Source organism: Zalophus californianus, chromosome 14 (genome assembly GCF_009762305.2).
Source record: "Zalophus californianus isolate mZalCal1 chromosome 14, mZalCal1.pri.v2, whole genome shotgun sequence".
In the NCBI taxonomy this organism is placed as follows: domain Eukaryota; kingdom Metazoa; phylum Chordata; class Mammalia; order Carnivora; family Otariidae; genus Zalophus; species Zalophus californianus.
The window spans coordinates 2,988,781-3,011,960 of record NC_045608.1 but is presented as its reverse complement, the minus strand read 5'-3'; the positions used below and the strand labels follow the sequence as shown (position 1 = coordinate 3,011,960).

Sequence of the window (23,180 nt, the reverse complement as noted above, 5' to 3'; positions counted from 1 at the left end):
GGAAGGGGTTTCTCTAATAACTTCCACGCTTTTTTCAAGCCCAGCTAGTATCTTTAAAGTCACGATTCTGAACTCTAGGTCCGACATCGTACTAATGTCCGTATTGAGTAGGTCCCTGGCAGACGGTACTACCTCTTGTTCTTTTTGCTGAGGTGATTTTTTTCATCTTGTCATTTTGTCCAGAGGAGACTAGATGAATGAGAGAACAAAATGCTAACAGGTTAACAACATCCCCAGCAAATATACTCTATACAAATCAGAAAAGACCTGAAACCAGGGGAAAAGAAAGGGAAAGAAAGAAAAAAGAAAGAGGAAAAAAACAAGAAAAAGATAAAAACAGACAAAAACAGAGCAAAACAAAAAAAACAGAATATGATCAAATATGATCAGGCTAGTGCATAGATCAGTGCCACACACTGGATTTTGGGCGTATTTTGGTCTGTTAGAAGAAAGTGCCTCCTAAAATTTTAAAGGAAGAAAGACTTATATATGTACAAAATAAGGGTTGATACAATGAAGGGATGGATGATGACTGTAAAGATGAAAATTATAAAAGATTTTATAAAAGGAGTTGATAAGTTGTTTGAAAAAAGAAAGATTTTTTTAAAAAAAAGGGAGAGAATATGATCCGGCAGGAGACTAGAACAAAGCCATACACTAGTGATTTAGGGTGTATTTTGATCTGTTAGAAGAAACTGTATCTCAAAATTTTAAAGAGAGAACAACTTATATATATATGCCAAAAATAAGGGTAACTACTATGAAGGGATAAAATATGACTCTAAAAACGAAAAATAAAAGTTTTTCTTTTTTTAAAAAAGGGATTGATAAGATGTTGGTTGAAAAAGGGAAAAAGAAAAATTCAAAAATAAAACAGTTAAAACAATTATCTTTGAAAAACTAATGAATCATGGTAAAAAAGCCATGAATTGTGTGTGCAATATTCCCCTAGCGCTGGAGTTCTCCCGTTCTCCTTGATCGGTAAACTTGGTCTTGTCTTGCTGGCTGTTCGTGCTGATCTTCTGGGGGAGGGGCCTGTTGCCGTGGTTCCCAAATGTCTTTGCCGGAGGCGGAATTGCCCCGCCCTTGTCCGTCCGGGCTAAGCAAGCTGCTCCGGTTTGCTCTCAGGAGCTTTTGTTCCCTGCAAGCTCTCGGTACAGCTTTGGAGGACCAGGGTGAAAATGGTGGCCTCCCAATCTCCACCCGGAGGAGCTGAGAACTCGGGGCCCCGCTCCTCAGTGCGCCCCCAGAGAAAAGCAGTCACTCCCGTGTCCCCGGTCTCCGGCCGCACTCCATGCTCACCCGGCCTGTGACCGAGCGTTTCTGTCTCTGGCACCCGACCCCGCTCGGAGTCTCCAAACCCAGCAGATCCCTGCAGTGCGCTCCTGCGCCGCTCCTCCCGGGGGAGGAAGGGGAGTCTCCCCGGATCTGCTGCTTGTTGGGTCCCTGCTGGAGGAGCCGTGCCCCGACTGGGCCGCGGATCACAGTTTATGGCATCCCCGAGCTGAGCGCCCGCGCCTCGGCTCCGTCTCTGCAGCCGGCTTCCCCGCTCCGATCCCTGGGAGCTCTGCCACACTCAGGCTCCCCCGGTCTTTCTGTGACCCCGAGGGTCCTGAGACCACACTGTCCCGCGAGGATTCCACCCCCCGCTTAGCCACTGGAGCGACGTCCCTCCGCGGAGCCAACTTCTAAAAGGTCCGATTTTGTGCTCCGTGGCTCTAGCACTTGCCAGAAGCGGCCGACAGAGGCCCCCTCCCCCGCCGTCTATCCTCCCGAATATCGCCTCGGAATCACTTCTCCGCACGTCCTACCTTCCAGTAAGGGGTCGCTTCTCTGTTCAGAGAGTTGTTGCTACTCTCCTGTTCGATCTCCTGTTGAGTTCGTAGGTGTTCAGAATGGTTTGATCCCTATTCAGCTGAATTCCTGAGACCAGACGAAATCCAGGTCTCCTACTCCTCCGCCATCTTGCTCCGCCCCCCAAAGGCCAAGTTCTTTATTGCACACTGTCTATATCCAGAATCTTATTATTTCAACATGTGATCAATATAAAAATGACAAATGAGATAGGTTTTTTTTGTTTTTTGTTTTTCGTTTTTTTGCATGAAGTCTTCAAAGCCTAGTGTACTTTTGCACTCAGGACACATCTCCTTTCAGACCAGCCCTGGTGTGGCTGGAGGCTGCCGCATTGGTCAGCCCAGCTCTGCACATACAAGTGGGGGATGACCTCTTTCAAGATTGCTCAGACACGTGCTCACACAGCATCAGGCCGTGAGAGACATCTTAAAAGAAATGTCCCCAGAAGGGGTACTGTGTCATCCCCGGGTTCCTTTCAGCCCTCTCAGAAAGCCGGGCACTACTCTGGAGGCTGTTTATGATCCCCTACCTATCTCTGGCTGATGACACAAATTAGTTTGATTGGATTTCAATAAGGATGGCTTTATGTTGTCTGTTTGAATTTGAAATGCCTTTGTTTGGGCTTGCCGTTATTTTTTTAGTGTTGTTTATATCAACCTTAATGTGATGTCGTACCTATTTTGTGAAGGGCGCAGTCCCGGTGGTTCTTCACCAGGTCTGCGTGCTGCATCGTTAATATTTATCACACAAGTTCAACACTGGTCGTGTTTTGGGAAAACACTGCTCTGTTGGTTTGTGAAATTATAACCTTGATTTGGCATTTTTAGGAATTTGATTCACTACTCACTGCTAACTTTGATGTATGCCTTATGGAAATGTAAAGCTGGTCTATACGGAGTGTTGGTTTCTTATGATGGTACGTAACAGACATTCAGCATGCAAATCTGTGTTAGAAGTTAAGGTTTCTTTCTCTGAATTCACCAGACTTTCATCAGAAAATTTGATTATTTAACAAGGAAGGAAAAAGAAAAGTAAAGCAAATGAGGTATGTGTCGTAACGGAAGGCTTTTCTCTCCACAGAAGCAAAGATCTTGGGTTTACTAGGTCTCCGTTGGGTTCAAACCCCCATAGGCCTCCAGAAAATTCAACTGCACTGTCGACCAGCTTTTTCCAAGAAGTACTCTGCTAACAGGACTTTCCCCAAATTCAAATATTTATTTATGAGCTAGCTGGTTTTTTAAACATCTTGAGTTTGAGTAAATGTTGCTTGAAGAGGTTATCAAATTCGAGAAAGCACGAGGATATAAGCAGAATGGCCCATCTGTACTCTTTGCCGAGGTTAGTGCTGAGCTAAGCCTTCTGGTGTCATTACTTTTTGGAGATTTTATTTATTTATTTATGTTGCATAGTTTGGAGACGGTGCCTCCCCAGCTTCTGGGGAACCAGTGTTGTGCCTCACCTCGGCACCCGTTAAAGAAAAATAACTTTCTTGAAGCAGTTTTGTGTGAGGCCATAGTGGACTTTTACTTTCAGTGTGTGCATGTGCTCATCAATATTCTTTTGGAAATTAAAATGCAGAAAGCAAGACAGATCTCACGGGCTATCACATGGTGAGCTCCCAGAGCCGACGCAGGTGTTAGCGCCTGCCTCTCGCAATGAGCTGCGCGTCCACTGATCGCTGAACTCTGTGTACCGAGCGCATGTTGTCCTGTGAACGCCTTACCCCTTCCTTCTGCATGGCCCGTTGCCCTGTACCTGACGATCTCTGAAAATCAGGCTGGCAGCAGCAGGAACCCACAGACCACAGCTTTGTTATGGTTTCCCCCGAACTTTGGAAACCTAAAACCCTGCATCTCAGGGGGTTCATCCTTAGATGCCCTCTTTGTCTGCGGCCCTCCCCGCAAATACTCTGTAGGAGAAACTCCAGGGACTGATCGTACCCTAGGAAGCTAATCATTTTTAATAACTTCTGTTAAGATTGGCTTTCCTCCGAGAGTTCTTGATGGAACTGGAAGTGTTCTTTGCATTTTTCTTCCCCAAATGAGATCCCTGGGAATTGAAAAGTTTTAGTGTCATTCTAAGGATGAAAAACTCATCAGTTCCAGAGCCCAGACCCCCGCCCCCCTTCATGAGCTCATGACCTGGGGGCTCAGACATCTGGAATGATCAGAATTGCTTCGAATTCATCAAATCACCAAGGCACAGAACGGCGGGGGGAGCTTTTGAATAACATCAATAATCCCCAGTTATTTACTCCATAGATGTAACTGTTTCTTAAAAAAAAAAAAAAAAAAAAAAAAAAAGCCTTCCCTCCGGTTTTCCTCCTGGCATTCCTATTTCTTGCATTGCCAGCCAGCTTTGGATTCCACAGGACCGGATCCCGATCCAGTCTTCGGAGACACTCCTCACCCCATTCACGTGTTTTTCTTTTCTCTTTTATTTTCTTTCCTTGCTTAAAAACCAACTTCTAAGGGAACAGGGTGGAGGGAGAAGGAAGGGAACCACATCCCCTGAAAAAACCCCAATTCCGGTGCGTTTTTTTGACATAGGTATATTTTGAGAGCTTTCCACCTTCGAGCCATGATTGTTCTAAAGCAATTTGTAGCTCTTTTAAAAATGTTTTTTCACAAAGCCACCGTCAGAAACTGCATTGTTATTTCAAAATAAAAATTAATATTTGTCACCCACACACCCTGCGATTGTATGTATATTTCAAAAATAACGTTTACTGTGGTTTCTACTTATGGAGAGCTGAATTTCAGAAGGTTATGTAAATTTTAAAAATGGGGTATCTATTTGTTGTTGCTCTCTGTTACTCCATTATAAAAAGGCATGAATTAGCGTTTGGGTCTGTTAGAAGGTCATGTGCATTTATAAGTATCTACCCAACAGGACACTGGCTTTTTATATCTAGGAATGGGCCAAATTTAGTAATGGTTTCTCATAGACACCATGGCGCATACTCCCTCCCCACCCCCTACACACACACACACACACACACACACAAGCACACACACACACACAAGCACACACGCACACACACACACACACAAGCACACACACACACACAAGCACACACGCACACACGCACACAAGCACACACGCACACACACACACACACAAAAGCACACACAAGCACACACACACACACACAAGCACACACACACAAGCACACACGCACACAAGCACACACGCACACACACACACACACAAGCACACACACACACAAGCACACACACACACAAGCACACACACAAGCACACACACACACACACAAGCACACACACACACACAAGCACACACGCACACACGCACACAAGCACACACGCACACACACACACACACAAAAGCACACACAAGCACACACACACACACACAAGCACACACACACACACAAGCACACACACACACACAAGCACACACACAAGCACACACACACACACACACACAAGCACACACACACACACACACACACACACACAGAGCCTTTTTCATTTTCTGCATCAATGAGCCAATCTTGCAAGGGAAGTGATGTACAAGAATTTTGACTCTTCTATTATTTCAAGGCAAGAGAAACAACAATAAATATTGAGCAAAGAAAGCTAATTTGTATTTAGAGCATTTCAATATAGATAATGCTTTTCAAAATCAATACAAGCCAGTTGGCTTTTGCCAGATTTCTTTTATTATAAAGATTAAAAATAAACCAGTCCAGATATTTTTTATATTGTAACTATTTTCTTGACTTACAAGGATAAGATCTTAAAATATCATTCATAACGTTTTAAATGTCCATATAGGACTTGATATTTATTTTCTCATGGTTTGAGTAGATTTAAGAGAAATAATGCTCAAAGATATGTAAAGACCAGCAGATAAATCCAGAAATTTCTACATAGAGTCCATTCATTCTGCTTATGGAGTTGGGATGCCAGTTTATTTTTGTTTGTTTCAGAAGGAATTTTCTTGAAGGGAGCATTGTGGGTTTATGCATTTCTAATTGCAGATGGAGCATATTTCTAATGGAAACAGAGGCAAGGCAAAAACCCTATTTTGCCTTCCCTTAATTAATCAAATCTATGTAGAATTATATTGAATCTGTTTTTGTCAAACGCTGGTATTCACTTTAAAGTTTAAATACCAGGCTGACATGTTTTTGCCAGTGTGTTAGCATCCCTTTCTCAGGGCTGCTCGAAGAAGCAGCAGGCCTAACCTCCTCTGCGCACCAATAAAAGTCTCTTCAGCTTTCCAGTGAAATTACAATTACACAAAAGGAGTAGGTTAGGGCTCTGGACTTCAGTTTCTAATTTCAAATTGTTGCTATCAGCCATTTTTTCCATTAAAATTAACATTTTTTTCACTAGTAAGGAGGAGAATTTTTTAAACATTTTTTTTTAAGGCTTACTATTTTAAGGGCATTTTAAAAGGGGGCGCATCCCCGCTGTGTGGTGAGCTGAGGAGGGCGGTCCGGGCGTTAGAGGTCTCAGCTACAGAACGTAACGGGAAGGACAGAAACGAAGCCAACTGAGTCGCGTCTGTGTAGGGAGTCGCAGCCCTCTGCCCTGAACACGGCGGGATGCCGCACCTCCCAGCCCCTTCCCTCTCCTCCCAGCCTCCCTCCCCCTCCCCATTTCTTCCCCACGTTTTGGGGGCTGGGTAGTGTACTCCTTCCATTCAAGGACTTGTGTCCCCAAACCAGGGTTCCCGAACGCCTGCCTCCAGCTTCCACACACGACAGGCTCCCCACGGGCTCGGCCATCGGCATGTTCACGGTCTGAGCTTCCGTAACTTCCTACTGATGTAGTAAGCATACAGTCATCATCATGCATAAGGCCTCGTCTAAGGGAGCTCTTCTTTTGTGCTTACCTTGAAGATGCCGTGTTTTTAAGGGGCTACCCCCCAATAAAAGGGAAGGAACTCTCTGCTCTTAGAAAGTAACTAGTGTGTGAACAGCTGTGTGGATGATGCTTTGTGACGTGTTCCAAAGCGATGGTCTCATGGCCTTATTTCTAAAAAGCAGTTGCAATGGACTATCCAATTTACTCTTTCCCTTTCTCCTTTCTTTTCAAAAGCCGCATGCCAGGGGTAAGATCTACGTCCAGAGTCAAGGTAAGAATTTTAAAATTTACGTATTCTTAAAAGATGAATCTTTTTAGAGACATGTACTGACGTGTTTGTGGATGAAATAATATGGTGCCTTAGATTTACCTATTAATAATTAGTAGAATGGATGTGCCTTTTATTTCCTAATGTGAAGATAAAGGACAAATACAACAACATTATAAAAGAACAATTTAAAATGCAGGTCCTTTAACATTTTCGACCAGTAGAAGGACAATGTGCTCTCTCAGGGGTATGTTTACAAAAGGAGAAAGCTGAGCTTCTCGGTTTTAGTTGAACTTGGGGGGGAAAAGGAGCCCTTCTGCTCCAACCTCACCCCTTCCTGCCGTCAGGCAGGCAGTCCCTCCCTGACGGTGGCCTCCACAGCCTTTCGGGAAACCCTCAGCATCTGAACGCAGCGAGGGAACCACTGTATTCTTGTTTAAACAATAGGAATCATGGGAAGAAGCCGTTGCAAAGTGGAGCACGTAACCCACTGCAAGCTCGGGTCAGCGCAGGTGCCGAAGCCCAGAGGGGCACAGACCCCCGAGTCCTGCCTCAGCTGCACCGTGCATTATCACGGGTATGCATTCTCCAGTGCTTTCAGTGATATTTTTAGCAGAAGAATCACTTACCAAATAAGCCCTTTCTTGGAACACCCATTTTAAAAAAGATGCACCGAGTCTGTATGTATAAAAGGTGTCTCTAAGTGTCAGGGCAGGTGCGGGCCTGTCTTGGCCGGATCTATAGTGGAGGAGCACGCGGGCACACCAGGCAAACACAGGCTCTCACGCAGCCTCTACCACCTACACCCTGAGTCGCCGTGAACACCGTGTAACCTGTGTGAACCTCAGTTTTCAGCTGGATAAACTGGGGGAGTCAGTGTGCCTAGCAGGGCTTTAAGGGGTCCCAGGAGTGTGTGGTCTGCACCCCCCTAGGGTCTGTGCCCAGGGCGGACGTGCAGTGCACACTTGCTAAGTAGTATGAAAGTGAGCATCTGTGTCGTTTGGTGGAGAGGGTGACCTCAAAGGGACATTGCAGAGAGGCTTACATGACTTAATTTACATGGCCTAAAACTTCACGGATGTTTCCTGTTATCAGGATAAGCTGTTAAATGATGCCTTGAATTTCCTACATCTTAAATGTTCAATTCAGAGAATTTTAAACAAATCTGTTGGAGGAGATACCACAGATAGCAGGCAATCATGTGTGATGTGGAGAGGACCGGGATTAGGAATTTTAAACAGAGATGCAATTCATACATGGGGCTGCGATGTAGAAGCTGTTGCTTGCAGGCCTTTGTTAGAGACTCATGTTTCCTACCACCTGGAGGCTGTCCCACCCCGTGATGGATGGCGAGGTCCAAGGGGTTACCTTTCCTCACTGGGGACCCATGGGCTCCCTTTGAACCTCCCGTGCAGGAGGGATGAACAGGTGTTCACAAGGCACTCAGAACTCTGAGTTCTTTGTAAGAACCAAGTAGGAGACCATTATCTGAATGTCGACACAAGCTAGCTGGCTGCATCTCATCAACGTGGACTCTCTCTCTTTCTCTTTCCTTCGACCCAGGAGTCGTGACAGTACCAAACGCTGCCTTTAACTGGAACACCTTCCTTCACTGTTCAGGTGAGAGATGAGTCTTCTCACGAGATTTTGACCAGGGCTCATCCTGTCCAGTGGTGTCAGGTACATGGGGTGCTCACGTGGTTTTGGAAAAGAGGTTCTTCGGGTCCAACGGAACAAGGGGAGCGAGGATCGGGAACTGTGGTCAGGACACGCCTGACTTCTCTCTGTTCCTGAGTGTCCTCTTCTTTGGGGGAATGGGACGAAGAGCGGGTCTGGAGGAGGACTTTTAATCCATTCTGGGTCCAACTCGTCTGTGAGGTACATGTATCCATATGTGAATAATTTCTCCTGTGTCCTCTGCTTCACCTTTCCATTTTCTTCTAGTTTATCCATTTTTCGTTAGTGGTCAGCACTGTCTGAGCCCTGATCAAGAAACCTTTGCCTGCTCAAAGTTCACAAAAATATTTTCCGTTTCTTTTCCTCCAGAAGTTTTAGTGTTTTCGCTCTTTCATTCAGATTATAACCCAGCTGAAATTAATTTTTGCATGTGATATGAGATAGGGATCAAAATCCCTTTCTTTCTGAACCTTGTGCTAGTATCATTCCCTGAAACCTGCTGCAGGTTTATAGAATGTCAAGAAATCAGGTAGTGTGAGTCAGCAACTGCTTCACAATTGTTTCAGCTAATCTGGGTTTTTTGCATATCCGTAGACATTTCCACTCACCTTGTCAATCTCTAATAAAATCCCATGCGTTGATCTATAGATTGATTTAGGGAGAATGGATATCTTAAAATTAATTTGTCTTAAGGTCCATGAACATGATCTGTCTACTTTTTTTTTTAAAGATTTTATTTATTTATTTGAGAGAGAGAGAGAATGAGAGAGAGAGAGCACGAGAGGGAAGAGGGTCAGAGGGAGAAGCAGACTCCCCGCTGAGCAGGGAGCCCGATGCGGGACTCGATCCCGGGACTCCAGGATCATGACCTGAGCCGAAGGCAGTCGCTTAACCAACTGAGCCACCCAGGCGCCCAGATCTGTCTATTTTTTAAGTGTCATTTACCTTCCTAATAATTTTGACAGGTCCTTATGGTTTTTTAAAAAAGAACATTATTGGGGCGCCTGGGTGGCTCAGTCTGTTAAGCATCTGTCTTTGGCTCAGGTCATGATCTCAGGGTCCTGGGATCGAGTCCCGCATCGGGCTCCTTGCTCAGTGGGGAGCCTGCTTCTCCCTCTCCCTCTGCTGCTCCCCCTGCCTGTGCTCTCTCTCTGTGTCAAATAAATAAGATCTTTTAAAAAAGAAAAATTATTCTTAAGGATTTTATTAGTTTTGATGCTACTCAAGAGGTTTTTTAAATTTTATTTTTGAATTGTTTGTTGCTAGTATACAAAAGTAATTGATTTTTGACATTATATCCTGAAATCTTATAAACTTATTTCATTCTAATTACAGCATGAGTTTCAATTCCTTTGTAGTATTATTTTGAGTTCTACAAACTTATTTGACCAATCCCTTTTTAAACATTTTGATATACAGTGATGGAGGTGCTAGGATTTCAATCTTCATACATTTGCCCAATTGTTTTCTTTGGAACACCTAAAACCAGAACCTCTGGGTTAGATGATGCACGTAATCAGAGCTTTTGTGCATCACGCGTAATGTCTCCTGGAAAGGTAGCATCAGTGAGCATGTCCATCAGCGATGCTATGCCATTTTCCCTACACACAGTGTGGCCAACAGAATCTAGCCTTCGTATTTTCCATATATGGTATGATCTAAGTGCAGTCACGACGTTTAAACAAAATTTTGTTGTACAATATCTTTAAATATAGGGAGTTTTTTTGTCCACCCATGAGGCCCATAAGTGTATTCTCTGGGGACTATCATTGCCCTACAGGCCGACCAACCCAGTAATTCTGTGGAAGGTGTGGGAGCAGCTAACATTGACCCAACAAATGCAATATAAAGTTTAAGAACTCATCTGTTTTAACCTGTACCGCTTCTCGCAAGAGTTGACGGTGCAAGGGTGCTGTAGGGGTACAAGGGGGGTCTGACGTTACAAGCCTGACGTAAACTTCAGAGAGGAGCTGAAAATGCAAACCACAGGCCCTGTCCGAGCAAACATGCAGACCCTCCGAGCCTGTCTTCTCTCAGACAAGAAACCCCCACCGCCTACTGTATGTCAGCATTAGGTTCCCTTGGAAAAAGAAAATTTCTAAGCTTTTTATTAGAAACCATTTTCCAAGTGCATCCATCAGCCTCGAGGCCAGCAGCAGGGCTGCTCCCCACGTCACAGGAACCCCCGCCATCCCACTGCTCTGTCGCTCCAGGAAGTGCGGGCCATTATTCAGAACCAGCCAGCCTGCTGTAAATCGCCTGTTGGGAGGTTATTTTATATACAGAGCTTCTGTATATATCACGGGATGCCGCTGCGGTTGTGACCAACAGTCATCATGTCCAAAAGGAGAGGGATTTTTCATCAAGCCTGTAGTCTCTGGTGGATTGTTTCATTGGTCTTACTATGGAGTGATTAACGGAACAGCTGAGGGATCGCAAGACTCCTCAGACCCGCTGGGCGGCAGTTCCAACCTCACGTGCAGTTAGAAGCCGTGACTGTGGCCGGGACCCGCGGCAGAGGCAGGCGCGGTGGTGTCACGGTCACGGGCCCTGCTGGATCCTGGCGTCTGGTGGAGGCAGAATTAATTGGCATCTCTGGGTTTTATGACCAGGCGTCTGTTCTCATGTGCGGGGTCGTTCATCTTTGTCGTCTTTCAGACTCCAGAGATGGACTGTCTTCCCCACCCACCCTCGATCTCAGTCTGGCCTCCAGGGCCGTGATTGTGATTTGTCACTTGCACTTTGAGCTTCAGACAGTGAAAACAGAAGATCCGGTGAATTCGACGCAGACTACTAGTGATCAGATACTCACCCCCTGAATTCTTATGAACTGCTAACCTTGCAATCCCGGGGAGTGGGTGGGGAAGGGCTCATTTAACAGTGTGCATCAGTCCCCAAGGGCCACCGTCTGCTTCTTGGGTCTCCGGTGTGGGTTTTATGATGCATCCTCCTTTACAGTGTGTTGTAGGTCCTTCTGAGAATATCCAGTTTCCTTTCTAAGCCCCAGCTAACAAACTACTAAATCTTTGTAGTTTAAAACATTGAACAATGTTTATGCTAACCAGATTTCATGTTCCAACGAACCAGCTAGGGAAAAATAAAGAACAAAGTAGATTAAAGGCACTAAGTGGGATCGTTATAATTTTTCACGTGATATTTACATAGTTATTCTGATCAGAAGATACATGTAGGCATCAAGTCAGTTACCTTGGAGTTTTTCTGTGCATTTCCATGTCCAACTTGCATGTTGCTACGGTTCAATGATGCGTGATTTTTGCTTTTAAATGCCAATAACTGGGGCACCTGGGTGGCTCAGATGGCTAAGCAGCTGCCTTTGGCTCAGGTTGTGATCCCAGCGTCCTGGGATCGAGTCCCAAATCAGGCTCCTTGCTCAGCGGGAGCCTACTTCTCCCTCCGTCTCCTCCCTCTGCTTGTGCTCTCTCTCTCTTAATAAATAAATAAAATATTTAAAAATAAATAAATAAATCCCAATAACCGATGCATCTAAAACAGCGATTCTTTGTAAGCCACCAAACCCAAAAACTATGAATGCTTAAATTTGACCATACCTTCCTGATTGTCTGTTTTGTTTGTACTTCTATTGTTAACGTGCCTATTTAATGTTCTTTGCTCTCCTTCTGTAAACTGTATTTATATTTCTACGTGGAGACTAGAATATGCCAAGCTCGGATGATAGTATTTGTCCTCCTTGGCGGTGCCTAGGGAAATCCTTTTGTTTTTCATGTGGAAAATTCATGTTACCAGATCCCTTGATATTTTCACAGCCCCCAAATCAGATTTTCTGGCTAAAATTCACTGCGTCTAATGCGCTCAACTGAAGTCCTTGGGTTCTTTTCTCCTTATAATAACCCATGGAAAAGAAATAAATGAACAGAGCAGCTAGAACAGAAGACGGGCAAGAAAGTGGCTTCGTGCGGGTCCGGTTAGTGCCGTGGAGCCAGCTGATGAGTCAGGCAGAGGGCTGGGCAGCGTGGCGGGCGCTCAGCCCGTGGGGACCAATCCTGTGCCAGCCCGCGAGAGCGACTCACTCTGTTTTGAAGATAAAAATACCATTCTCCAGGAAGTGGCAATCAGAAGGACAGATGTGAATCCGTGCATTTGTGAGGGATGAGTTTAGACTCTGACGTGTGTTCAAGCTGGATGTTCACAAACAACGGGAAGAAAAGTAAGTTTGGAGCCAAAAGGAAGAAATGAAACCCACTAAAACATTAGCTAGGCTCCTCCTTTGCCTCCAGACGTCTATGGGCTGACCTCTGTTAGTTCTGCCTTGAAATTTAAGAATGGCCACCATACGTGCCTCCAGCCGTGGCCGGGCACGTAGGTGGAGTGGGGGCTTCCACGTGCCAGGCTGCGGCACGTGCTTTCTCAATCATGACTTCCCAATCCTTGTCTCTAGAAAACAATACTGCTGTGGGTGAGAAGCGCACAGAAGTTACTCAAACCCAAATGCTGTCTCTGCGTTTTGTTTTTTAAATCTTGTAAATTCTAAAATAAGGCAAAGCATTTAGTCCTTTGTGCTGCCGTGGGCTAATTTCATTTCCTAAGTTCTCATGACATTTAATCTCCAACCAGGAAGAAGATGAGGTCAAAGACAAAAGAACAGAAGGTTAGCTCTGTCCCCCTCCAGGGTCTGGTGAGTCAGGGCTCTCAAAATCAGGGAGTGAGTTGGGGACCAGCACTTTCATTTTTTTATTTTTAAAATTTTTTTAAGGAGGCTCCACACTTAGTGTGGGGGCCGATGCGGGGCTTGAACTCACAACCCTGAGGTCGAAACCTGAGCTGAGATCAAGAGTCAGATGCTTGGGGCTCCTGGGTGGCTCAGTCGTTAAGCGTCTGCCTTCGGCTCAGGTCATGATCCCAGGGTCCTGGGATCGAGCCCCACATCGGGCTCCCTGCTCCGCGGGAAGCCTGCTTCTCCCTCTCCCACTCCCCCTGCTTGTGTTCCCTCTCTCGCTGTGTCTCTCTCTGTCAAATAAATAAAATCTTAAAAAAAAAAGAGTCAGATGCTAAACTGATTGAGCCACCCAGGTACCCCAGGAACCAGCACTTTAAAAAACTGAAATGAGATAGAAAACATCAGAGTTCCTCGTGTGTAATGAGGCTAATTTGGGGGGTTGCTGCGTGAGTACGTAAAAACACATATATCTCGTGTCCAAGGTTTCAATACCGTACTGTTTCTCCAGGCTGGCTTCCTGGGGGCCACGGGGTAGGGTTAGGTGGAGGCTCACTTACCTAGCATCACTGGAGCAGAAGGCCCACGGGTGTCCCAAACCACGCATCACAGCGTGGGGACAGAATAGGTTTCCAACATCTGTGCCTGTCACACAGAAGCAAATGGAGTCTCTCTACCAAGACAGCACATCGGTTCCTAAAATAGTGCTCGCTTTGGCTACCATCTCTGTGTGTGTGTTCTGCTATTGTACCTTTTTTTCAATCCATCACGACAGGTTTCCTGATCTCCCCTTTTGGGTACATTCGTGTGTCCCCTTCTACCTTCCTTCTTCTGCTCTTCTTCTTACGTACTTGAGCAGATGTTCCGGGGTCCTCGTGATGGCGGCGTCCGTGACGGTGGGCCCTACCAGGGGCTCACATGTGCAGACACAGCGCGTCAGCGCCTCCCTCACCGGCAGTTCTCGTGCGCGTGCGCCCTGTGCCCGGGCTCAGGCTTCCTCCGGTAGTTAAGAGGGCGTCCCCTGGCTTTCTCCTCGTCTCTCTGTTATCTTTCCGTTGTCACTGATAACTATTTTTCGTGAAGGCGCTTTTAATTTTTGTCCTCATCCGACATTCACTCTCTGGCTTCAGCTTTACGCATGGTTCTTGTCTCGGAAGGAGGGATTTATCTGTCTCACACCTGACCTTCCTGTTCCTTAAAGGAATTCTTCAACATTATCATTCATTCAAGGGAATAGCTTGTCTCCCGGCCTCAGATTCCTCTGATCTGGGATTTGAATTCTGCACGTAGCTTCTAGCTTAGACTTTTGGTCAAAGAGTAAGTTTTGTATTCCTAGGGTTAGTTCTGGGGTACTCAGAACAGTGGGGCAATGCTTGACAGACATGCCGCACCTCAGCGAAACTGTCAGTGGTTACTGCAGAGACCGTGGGGCATTTTGAGGGCCCTTCTCAGGGGGTTGCCCCAGCCTTAACATGTGAGCAGACGCTGTCTCAGACCTGGTTGTGCGTGGTCAGTGCGCAGCGTGTGTGGTCTCATGGACGTGACATCAGTGTGTCCCCTCGGTCACTCTGATGACCCTGCTGTGCAAGGCTCACAGAAGCACCGAGAAACTGACAGCTTCTGCAGTAAGGAATGGGTGAAATAACATGTGTGAAGGAAAACCTCACCTGCATGAGGTCAGATTTTATCCCCAATTACATGCGTCTGGAAACGATGAAGTCTTAGATTAGCTTGTGTTAATTATACAGATAATTTCTATCGAATCACTTGCCTGTTGCTGCGCATCAAGCCACCTCAACGTAAAGGGGCTTAAAAGAGCCCCCAGTTTCCGGTGACCGTGTGGGCTGGCAGCTGGGCCCGGGCCGGGGGGCAGCTCCCGCGGGCCTCACCTGTCTGCTGCTGGGTCCGCGCTCCCTTCACGTGGGCCTAGGCCTGCAACTCCTGTGTGGCCTCCTCGGCGGGGGCAGCCGGGCCTCTCCCTGCAGAGCCTCGTCCTCAAGGAGGCAGCCGGCCTGGTCCTCTGGGTGGTGGTGCTCTGGGGGGCGACAGACAGTGACACGGGGCTTCCCACGGCCGAGACTCGGAAGTCACTCGCTGTCCTTCCACTGGGCTCTGTTGGCCGACACTAACCACCAGGCCAGCCTGGAGCCGAGGGGCCAAGAAGCTGTTCCACCTCTCACTGAGGGGAGCCACTGTGTGACCTAAACCCTTTATTTCACGTACCCGTGGGCACGTCCGCACTCAGTGTGTGCACCTCAGTGAACACATGCGGACTCGGGAATACCTTACTACATAAAGCGCCCCTCTACTTGCAGGAAGAAAATCTCTTCTAACCAGAATTGTACCCAAATATTTTCCAGGGCCCGTGGCTCACATTTCCGTAAGAACTGCCCCTTCTTCACTGTACAGTCCAGTTACTGGGCTAAACTCAGCTCAGGTTCACCCACCGGGAGGAGCAGTCCATTCACGCAGTGAATTGTGTGAAGGTTGCGGGGAGGCAGGGGCAGAGGTCGGAGCCCTGTGGCTCACACCTGACCTTCCTGTCTCGGGGTCTTTGCTCCCATGGTATACAGCTGCCTCCTCTCCATTGAAAATATCTGAACTCTTCTCTTGCAGGGATTAAGCAAAATGCTGATAATTTACACATCTTTCTCCTGGTGTGTGGACTTAGACAAGTTAAGGACCCTCTTTACTTGGTGGACGCGTTCTCAGGTACATTTTGTTTACAGAATTCTGTTTGGGGACTGCTCTCAGCGTTCCTCTCTGTAGGACTTTCAATTTTGCTGTCTCCATCTTTCCACATGAGCAGAACTGATTCTAGGTGGTTCCTCTGGAAACAACCAGAAAAATAGGAGCACTGGGTAGTGATCTCACTCATTTCTACTTTCCTGTGCCCTCGGCTTCTGAGGAAATCACAAAAACAGTGAATAATTGTAAGAATAACATAATCTTATCTGGAAACGTTTTACACACGTCAGTTTGTAGGACACGTTTCGAGATTTGCTGTGTTGCTTGAGTTACCCCAAAGTCCATATTGGCTTGTGGAGTCATTGCTTCTCATCGTCCAGTACGGGAGAGATCTGGGTAACGCATAACATTCTAGAAAAAGCATTTTACTTATAAGCATACGATGTCCAATGTTTACATTTCAAATACATAGAATTTGTTATGAATGAGAACAAAATGATATGAAATAATTTATATTAGCACGTAATTAACATTAAACTTAATTATGTTTCCATCTGTGGCATAAAACCAGTAAAATTTTTTTTCTCTTTTTCTTCCCAAGAATGGCATCAAGAAGAGCCTAATGTTTACATGGTGATCGTGGGTCCTGAAGTAAGTTGATGCACCGCAAACTTTACTCTCATTTCTGTCTTCATCTTTATACTTTTTATGTATTTTCTAAAATTAGTTGACATTCCTCTTCTAACCAAACTATTTTTTTCCTGTTTAAGTAACTGAAGTCTGCCTTTTTAAAAATGAAAACCAAGATTAAAGATGACGAGGCTGTGTAAATATTTACAGCTAATTTATTGCTATAAAGGGTAGGTTTTTATGGAAATGCAGAGGAGTCACATCAGGAGAAAGTTCTGTGACGTGAATGTTAGTCTAAGTTGGTGCAGAAGGCATGCATTGTAGGTGGTCCACGTTATCTCTGAAGCTCCTTTAAACTGCATGGCAAACCAACACAGAGCTATTTCTTCAACCGAGCACCAGATCAGCTAGTTGACTTGCTTTTAGGAGCCAAGGGGTATGGGAAATAAGGGGTGTGGGAAATAAGGGGTGCGGGCAATAACTATGTATAAGCACAGGGAGATGCTCGTCCCCTACCAGTGGAAAGCCTGGAGACCCTGCGTCTCATTCTACCGGCCTCCAGGAGAGTCGCTGGTCCCCTCAGTGATGGGGGTCAAGCACGTGCAGCTCTGTCCCACACGCAGGCTGAGCACTCAGGATTCGGAGAATCAGGGTGGAGATGTCTCTTGAGAATGAACCTTGATTTACTCCAAGCAGTGTGGAAAATGAAGCAGGCTTTGTGCTTCCTGCAGGATGGGGTGGGACATCGCAGGAGCAACTCCCGTCCTCCGGGGGGTGTCTGTGCTGGGCGGCAGAGGGCACCTCCTGGGGAAACGCATCGCTCACTTCCTTGATCCTGTTCGCCAAACCGGGATAGTGGAGCTTGCGACCTTGCCATGTCACCCACTTTATTCATCAGGGGTGCCCTTGAGAACTTGAGCCAGTGGATTCCCACACGACGAGGAGTCTTACCTGTTTTGCACGCACTCCTGTGAGTTTCCCAGCTCCCTGGGGACACGCACAGCACACAGTGGGGGACACACACTTGTCTCTGTACTCTCAGATTTTGGAGACAATACGTTTACCTGGAAAAAAGCCACCTAACCTAATAAAACTATCAAGGGCTCGAATCTGCCACGTGGAAAATGTATCACCCCATAGACCATCCATATGTTCGGTTCAGCATGCACGTACACACACGTGCCCGCACACGCATATGCACACTACACGCACACTCATGCTCGGCACCAGTCTTCCGATGGCAACAAGACAGCCCCCCGGTGCCCTGCTCTATGTTAAGTCCCGTAGCGGCAGAGTTGTTTGTGATGATGACGATTTTAATTCTGTTCCCATCCTGCTGTCTGAAGGGCATTACTGAAAGAAAAAGTTTGAGTTTGATGCTGAAATCCTTCCTGAGAGAGAGGGCCTCAGGCTTACAAAGAATTTAGTGATGTGGTTTCTTATTTCCATTTACATGACGATGTTCTGTTTATGGCGCGTGATGCTGGCTTTCCAACTATGAAAATTTTCTTTAAAAATAAATTGAATTGGCTTCAAAAAAGTATTAAATAAGCAGCCATACAGATGGTACGCAGATACGAGATTATGAAAACGCACGCAAACGGCCAGAGTTTGGGAAACAGTTGTTACAAAGTGTTCGTGTCCGGGCACAAGAAACCCCAAAACGAAGTCTTGGTGGACAGAAACGTGCACCGGTGCCGCGCTGAAGACAACCCGCTTCCTCCGCCTGGCTCTGTGCTTCCATTTCTGTGTAAGGAAACCTGCCGGGAGGCTCGGGAACACACCGAAAGCAGGGAACGCGTGACTGCAACCCCTTCCCAGGGAATGGTGACCCGGGAGGCGCTGGTGCAACGGCCAGGGGGCGGGGCGGCTGGCCCAGGTGGCTGGCCCTGGATCCACCTGTGACCCGTCCTTCACCCCGTCGCCAGCCGGGGACCCTGCTTGCTGAGGGCTTCTCCAGCCGTAGTCTCCAGGAGAGATACAGCTGTTACTTTGTTGTTTCTACTGAACAATGAGGGCTGGTGCTCCTGTCCCAGAGGAGAGCAGGCTTTTCTACCACCTGCTATGGGAACACATCACTTCCCTCTAACCTGCGCTTGCCTACTTTTGAAGGAAGAGTGCATGCACAGAAATGTGTCTCTTTCCCCCCTAATTTCAGTGCAGGGAAGCCTTGGGCTCAGGCTAGAGGACAGGCAGCCAGACGAGGGCAGAGACTGCGGCCAGGGCGGGAGCACTAAGGGGGCAGCGGTTCCTGCATCCAGGCATCCCGCTGCGGACGTGCCCCCCTGGGTCCCACCTGCGGCTCCTCCAGTGCCAAGGGAGACAGCGTCTTCCACACCTCAGTCCGGTCTGGGTATTGTGGCGTCGCGCCCTTCCCAGGCCTGAAGACAGAAGCCACGGCTTCGGGTCTGACCAGTTCATAGCTGTCTGGTCCCTTTGGGCGGCTGCAACAGAATCCCATGGATGGGCTGGCGGACCAGCACCAGAGATTTGTTTCTCCTGGTCCTGGACGCCGGAAGGCTGAGATGGAGGTGCCGGGGAGGTCTCTTCCTGGCTCGAGGACACTCTCTGGGGTCATTTGTGAGACCTGATCCCGTCATGTAAGACTGGTCCTGTTCCCGAGGCCTCCACCTTCGTGACCCACTCACCTCCCAAATCCTCACCTCTTGACACCATCGTCTTTGGGGGTTAGGATTTCAGGGTATGCATTTGGGACGTGGGGGACACAACATTGAGGCCACAGCAATATCCCTACCTCATAAAAGGTTTTTATCAAATCTTAGGGGAAAACAAAAAGCTGCCATCCAAACCATGATGTCATCTCAGCAAACAGGATAATTTGAGCTTCTAAATAAGGCAGCATCGAATCCAGCGAGTCACAAACTCCTTCAGACAAGTTTTCTTCTTGATTCTGTGTGTCCCGGGATGCATCTGGACACACATCTCAGATCCTCCACTAAGTCGAACAGGCTGGTGTCTAAGGTTTCCTTGTTTGCTTCCTAACTGTAACCCGGGGTCTGCTGCTGAGTGTCCACCAACCGGTGCTCATGGGGAGCAGGGCAGGGGAGCCCTGTTTTCTGAAAGCCCAACTGGCCTATTTCCACGGTGTAGAAGCTTCTGCCACGGCCAGTTCCCAGTTATTGGGGGATGTCTCTGAAGAGAGTTAAGACGTGTGTGTGCATGCGCAGCCAGTGGGGGCAGGCAGAACCAACCCAGCACAGCGTATGTGCACGCGAATGCACACGCACGCACACACTAGGCAAGCTTTACTAGACAACGCTTCTCTCGCTTCACGCAGCTCTGCACTCTGGTCCTTGTTCTTGAAGCGGGCTCCATGCCCAGCATGGAGCCCAACACGGTGCTTGAACTCACAACCCTGAGAGAAGACCTGAGCCGAGATCAAGCGTTGGCCGCTTAACTGTGGTCCTTTTTAAAAGACTGTCCTGTGCCATCCTTTGCTATGTGATGCAATTCTATTCCATGTCATTCTTAAAAAGCTTGTTTTTACCCAAAAATCGATTTCATGATTTGCTTCCTAATCTGAAGTATGAAAATCACTGACTTGGCCATGCTGGATGGTGTGTGTGTGTGTGTGTGTGTGTGAGAGAGAGAGAGAGAGTCCCACTAAATGTATGTCCCCTCCAAGGCCAGCGCACAGCGGCTTCTGCAGCAAGAGCCTCTCCCCAGACGCAGGCCTGGCTCTGTCGGGACCAGACACGTATGCTCCCGCTGACCGCCCCGCCGAACCCAGCCCTCCCCTTCACCGTTAAAAGATCTCCAGACATCTGTCAGCTTTCATGGTCAAGGATTCAATCTGACATCATGTCTGAAGACCAAACAAAGACAGGGGTCAAACAACTTTACACTTGCATTTGAATCCTTGCTACAACATTATTGGTAGGAATTTGGAAATGGATTTGCGAGGTGGGTCAGAGGTCAAACCTTGGGACACACTGAAACTCATGCTTTCACAACTGTGTCATGTAAGAGATTGAACACCCCGAATGTTACCATTATTTGTGGCATCTGATGTGTGTCCACTCCTCATTCTGTGTCCCCCTTTGTTAACCGTGAAGCTCAGTGGCTGAATAAACTCTCTAGGTACGAATCACACACTTTCAGAGGTCACGTGCTGGCCTCTCAGTACAAAGCTGCATTGACTGGGTGAGCTAAGGCGTCTGGAACAGCGCAACGTCTCTTATTAGGGAATCATTGTGGTGCACACAGCAGTGGTCCCTCTAGGGCCTTTCTCTGCATGGAGCCCCATCACACGGGACATACCAGCGAAGAAGAGACAGCACCGTTCAGCTAGCACCCCTCAGCTGCAAACGTCACTCCAACTCCAGCAAATGCAACTTAAGCAAGATGACAAGAACCACCAAGAGAATAGTTGGGAGGCTGGAGACCAGAAATTCCAGAGGCCGGCGAGTCTTAGCCGGGAACGTTCTGTTCAAGGCACCCCACTGGGGAAAAATGAGCTCCACCCGCTTCTTAGTCTCCGGATCCTTCTGTTCAAGGCCCACGATCCAGCTTGGGTTGCGTCCCACCCTTTTGTGAGGAGAGGACCAGGTACCCAGTTCCACTTTGACCACCTGTGTCCAGGGGAGGAGGTGAGGAAGAACCAAAGGAAGGGGGGCTCTGGCAGAAGAGGGGGTTACTGAAGGGTCAAAGGAGAAAGCAGATGTTCGCGGCACGTGCAGAGGCCGTCTGTCCTGACGTGTGGACAAAGAGAAGACGTTTATCGGTCAGCTGATGGTCCCTGGCATCGCCTCAGTGCTTTCCTTCAGGGAAACGGGAAGAATGCCCCTTAGCGGGGAACACTGTGCTCCGTTGGCATAACGTGCCGTGTCCTTCTCCGGATGTGATGTGTGGCAGTGATGGTGAGCAGAGTCTCAACAGGAGATTGGGCTACCATGATTTATGCTATTGTTCGTTCACGAGACCAGTACGCATGTTATAAATGTGTACGTGTGTGTGTGCGTGGATGTTTATGTATACAGAACCTGACTTCTTTATTCGGTCCTTCAAGAAATACTTACTGAGTGCCACTGTGTCGGAGGCACGTGGACGCATCCCAGTGCCTAGAGCAGACATGATGCCTGCCATCACGGAGCATGTAGTCCAGTCAGACCGATGGGGGTTGTGTCCGCAAAGGAGCCCAGGGCTGGGCTCCTGGTACTGCCCCAGAGGGCGGGGACCACACTGCCCTTCTGAATATCACCATTCCGCTCGCCAAGTAGCTTTTACCGACTCTGGCAACCGTTTATAAAATAGTAGTGCAAATGTTCTTAGGTCGCTTGAAAAATCACTGGTGCTGTGTATGTTTTATTTTTTTTTATTTTTTTATTGTTATGTTAATCACCATATATTACATCATTAGTTTTTGGTGCAGTGTTCCATGAGTCATTGTTTGTGCATAACACCCAGTGCTCCATGCAGAACGTGCCCTCCTCAATACCCATCACCAGGCTAACCCATCCCCCTACCCCCCTCCCCTCTAGAACCCTCAGTTTGTTTTTCAGAGTCCATCGTCTCTCATGGTTCGTCTCCCCCCCTGACTTACTCCCCTTCATTCTTCCTCTCCTGCTATCTTCTTCTTTTTCTTTTTTCTTAACATATGTTGCATTATTTGTTTCAGAAGTACAGATCTGTGATTCAACAGTCTTGCACAATTCACAGCGCTCACCATAGCACATACCCTCCCCAATGTCTATCACCCAGCCACCCCATCCCTCCCACCCCTGTTTTATTTTTTAGATGCCATACATAGGTTTATTTTTGTGGCAATTCTTAGGAAGAACATTTTAAAATGGGATCTCCGTCCCATACGGAATCTACATAATCATTCATTGCTGCTCACTGCTGGCCAGTGAGTTAACACCTTTAGAACAAGTGGCCTCATCCGTGCTCTGCAAAGAGTAGTTCTGCGTGGCTATGTGGTGCAGTGGTTGCAAGCACGGACTCTGGAGTCAGCTGGGTGCTCCTCGCTTCTCTGTGCCTCAGCTTCCCCATCTGCAAAGTAGGCATGACCAAGACAATGCCACCTGCCTCACCCGTGGCACCTTTCCCGTGGGGGCTGAGTATTGGCACGGTGCCTGGAACGGTACCTGGCTCACAGGCAGCATCCTATGACGTCATGTGGAAAAGAGCCGCCTGTGTGACTCTTCCCTTTCTGCACGGACACGCCAGGATTCACTTTAGCTGCAGGATGGTCTGAGTCTGGCTTTGGTTTTCTATTAAAGCTTCTTTGATCTCTCAGTTCAACCATTTTAGCAAAGCGTGTGGCTTCTGCTTCTGGGAAGGTCTTGAGTGGGTGCGTTTGCTGGTGCTCTTTGATAAGGAGTGTGGCACGTGCATTCAGTCTGAGCATGGCAGCTTAATAACATCTCACAGTAACTTCTTAGATCAAAGATGATTTTCCTTAAGCTTGGGAGTGGAAACAATATCTTTTGCTCAGAAATAAATAAGCTCAGAGGGAGGAAATGAGAATTTTCTTTGCTGCTTGCAATGCTTTTACTTTTTAAAATTTCAT

At 47.3% G+C, this 23,180-nt stretch overlaps 1 protein-coding gene across 1 annotated transcript in view; it reads left to right on the top strand.

Moving 5' to 3' along the window:
* GLT1D1 (glycosyltransferase 1 domain containing 1) overlaps positions 1-23,180 on the top strand; it is a 79,577-nt gene that overhangs the window by 35,240 nt on the left and 21,157 nt on the right. Inside the window, exons 5-8 of the mRNA XM_027576248.2 lie at positions 6,927-6,963; positions 8,524-8,580; positions 15,947-16,042; positions 16,620-16,669. Of these exons, the coding sequence (XP_027432049.1) occupies positions 6,927-6,963; positions 8,524-8,580; positions 15,947-16,042; positions 16,620-16,669 (240 nt within the window). The remainder of the gene's footprint in view (positions 1-6,926; positions 6,964-8,523; positions 8,581-15,946; positions 16,043-16,619; positions 16,670-23,180) is intronic.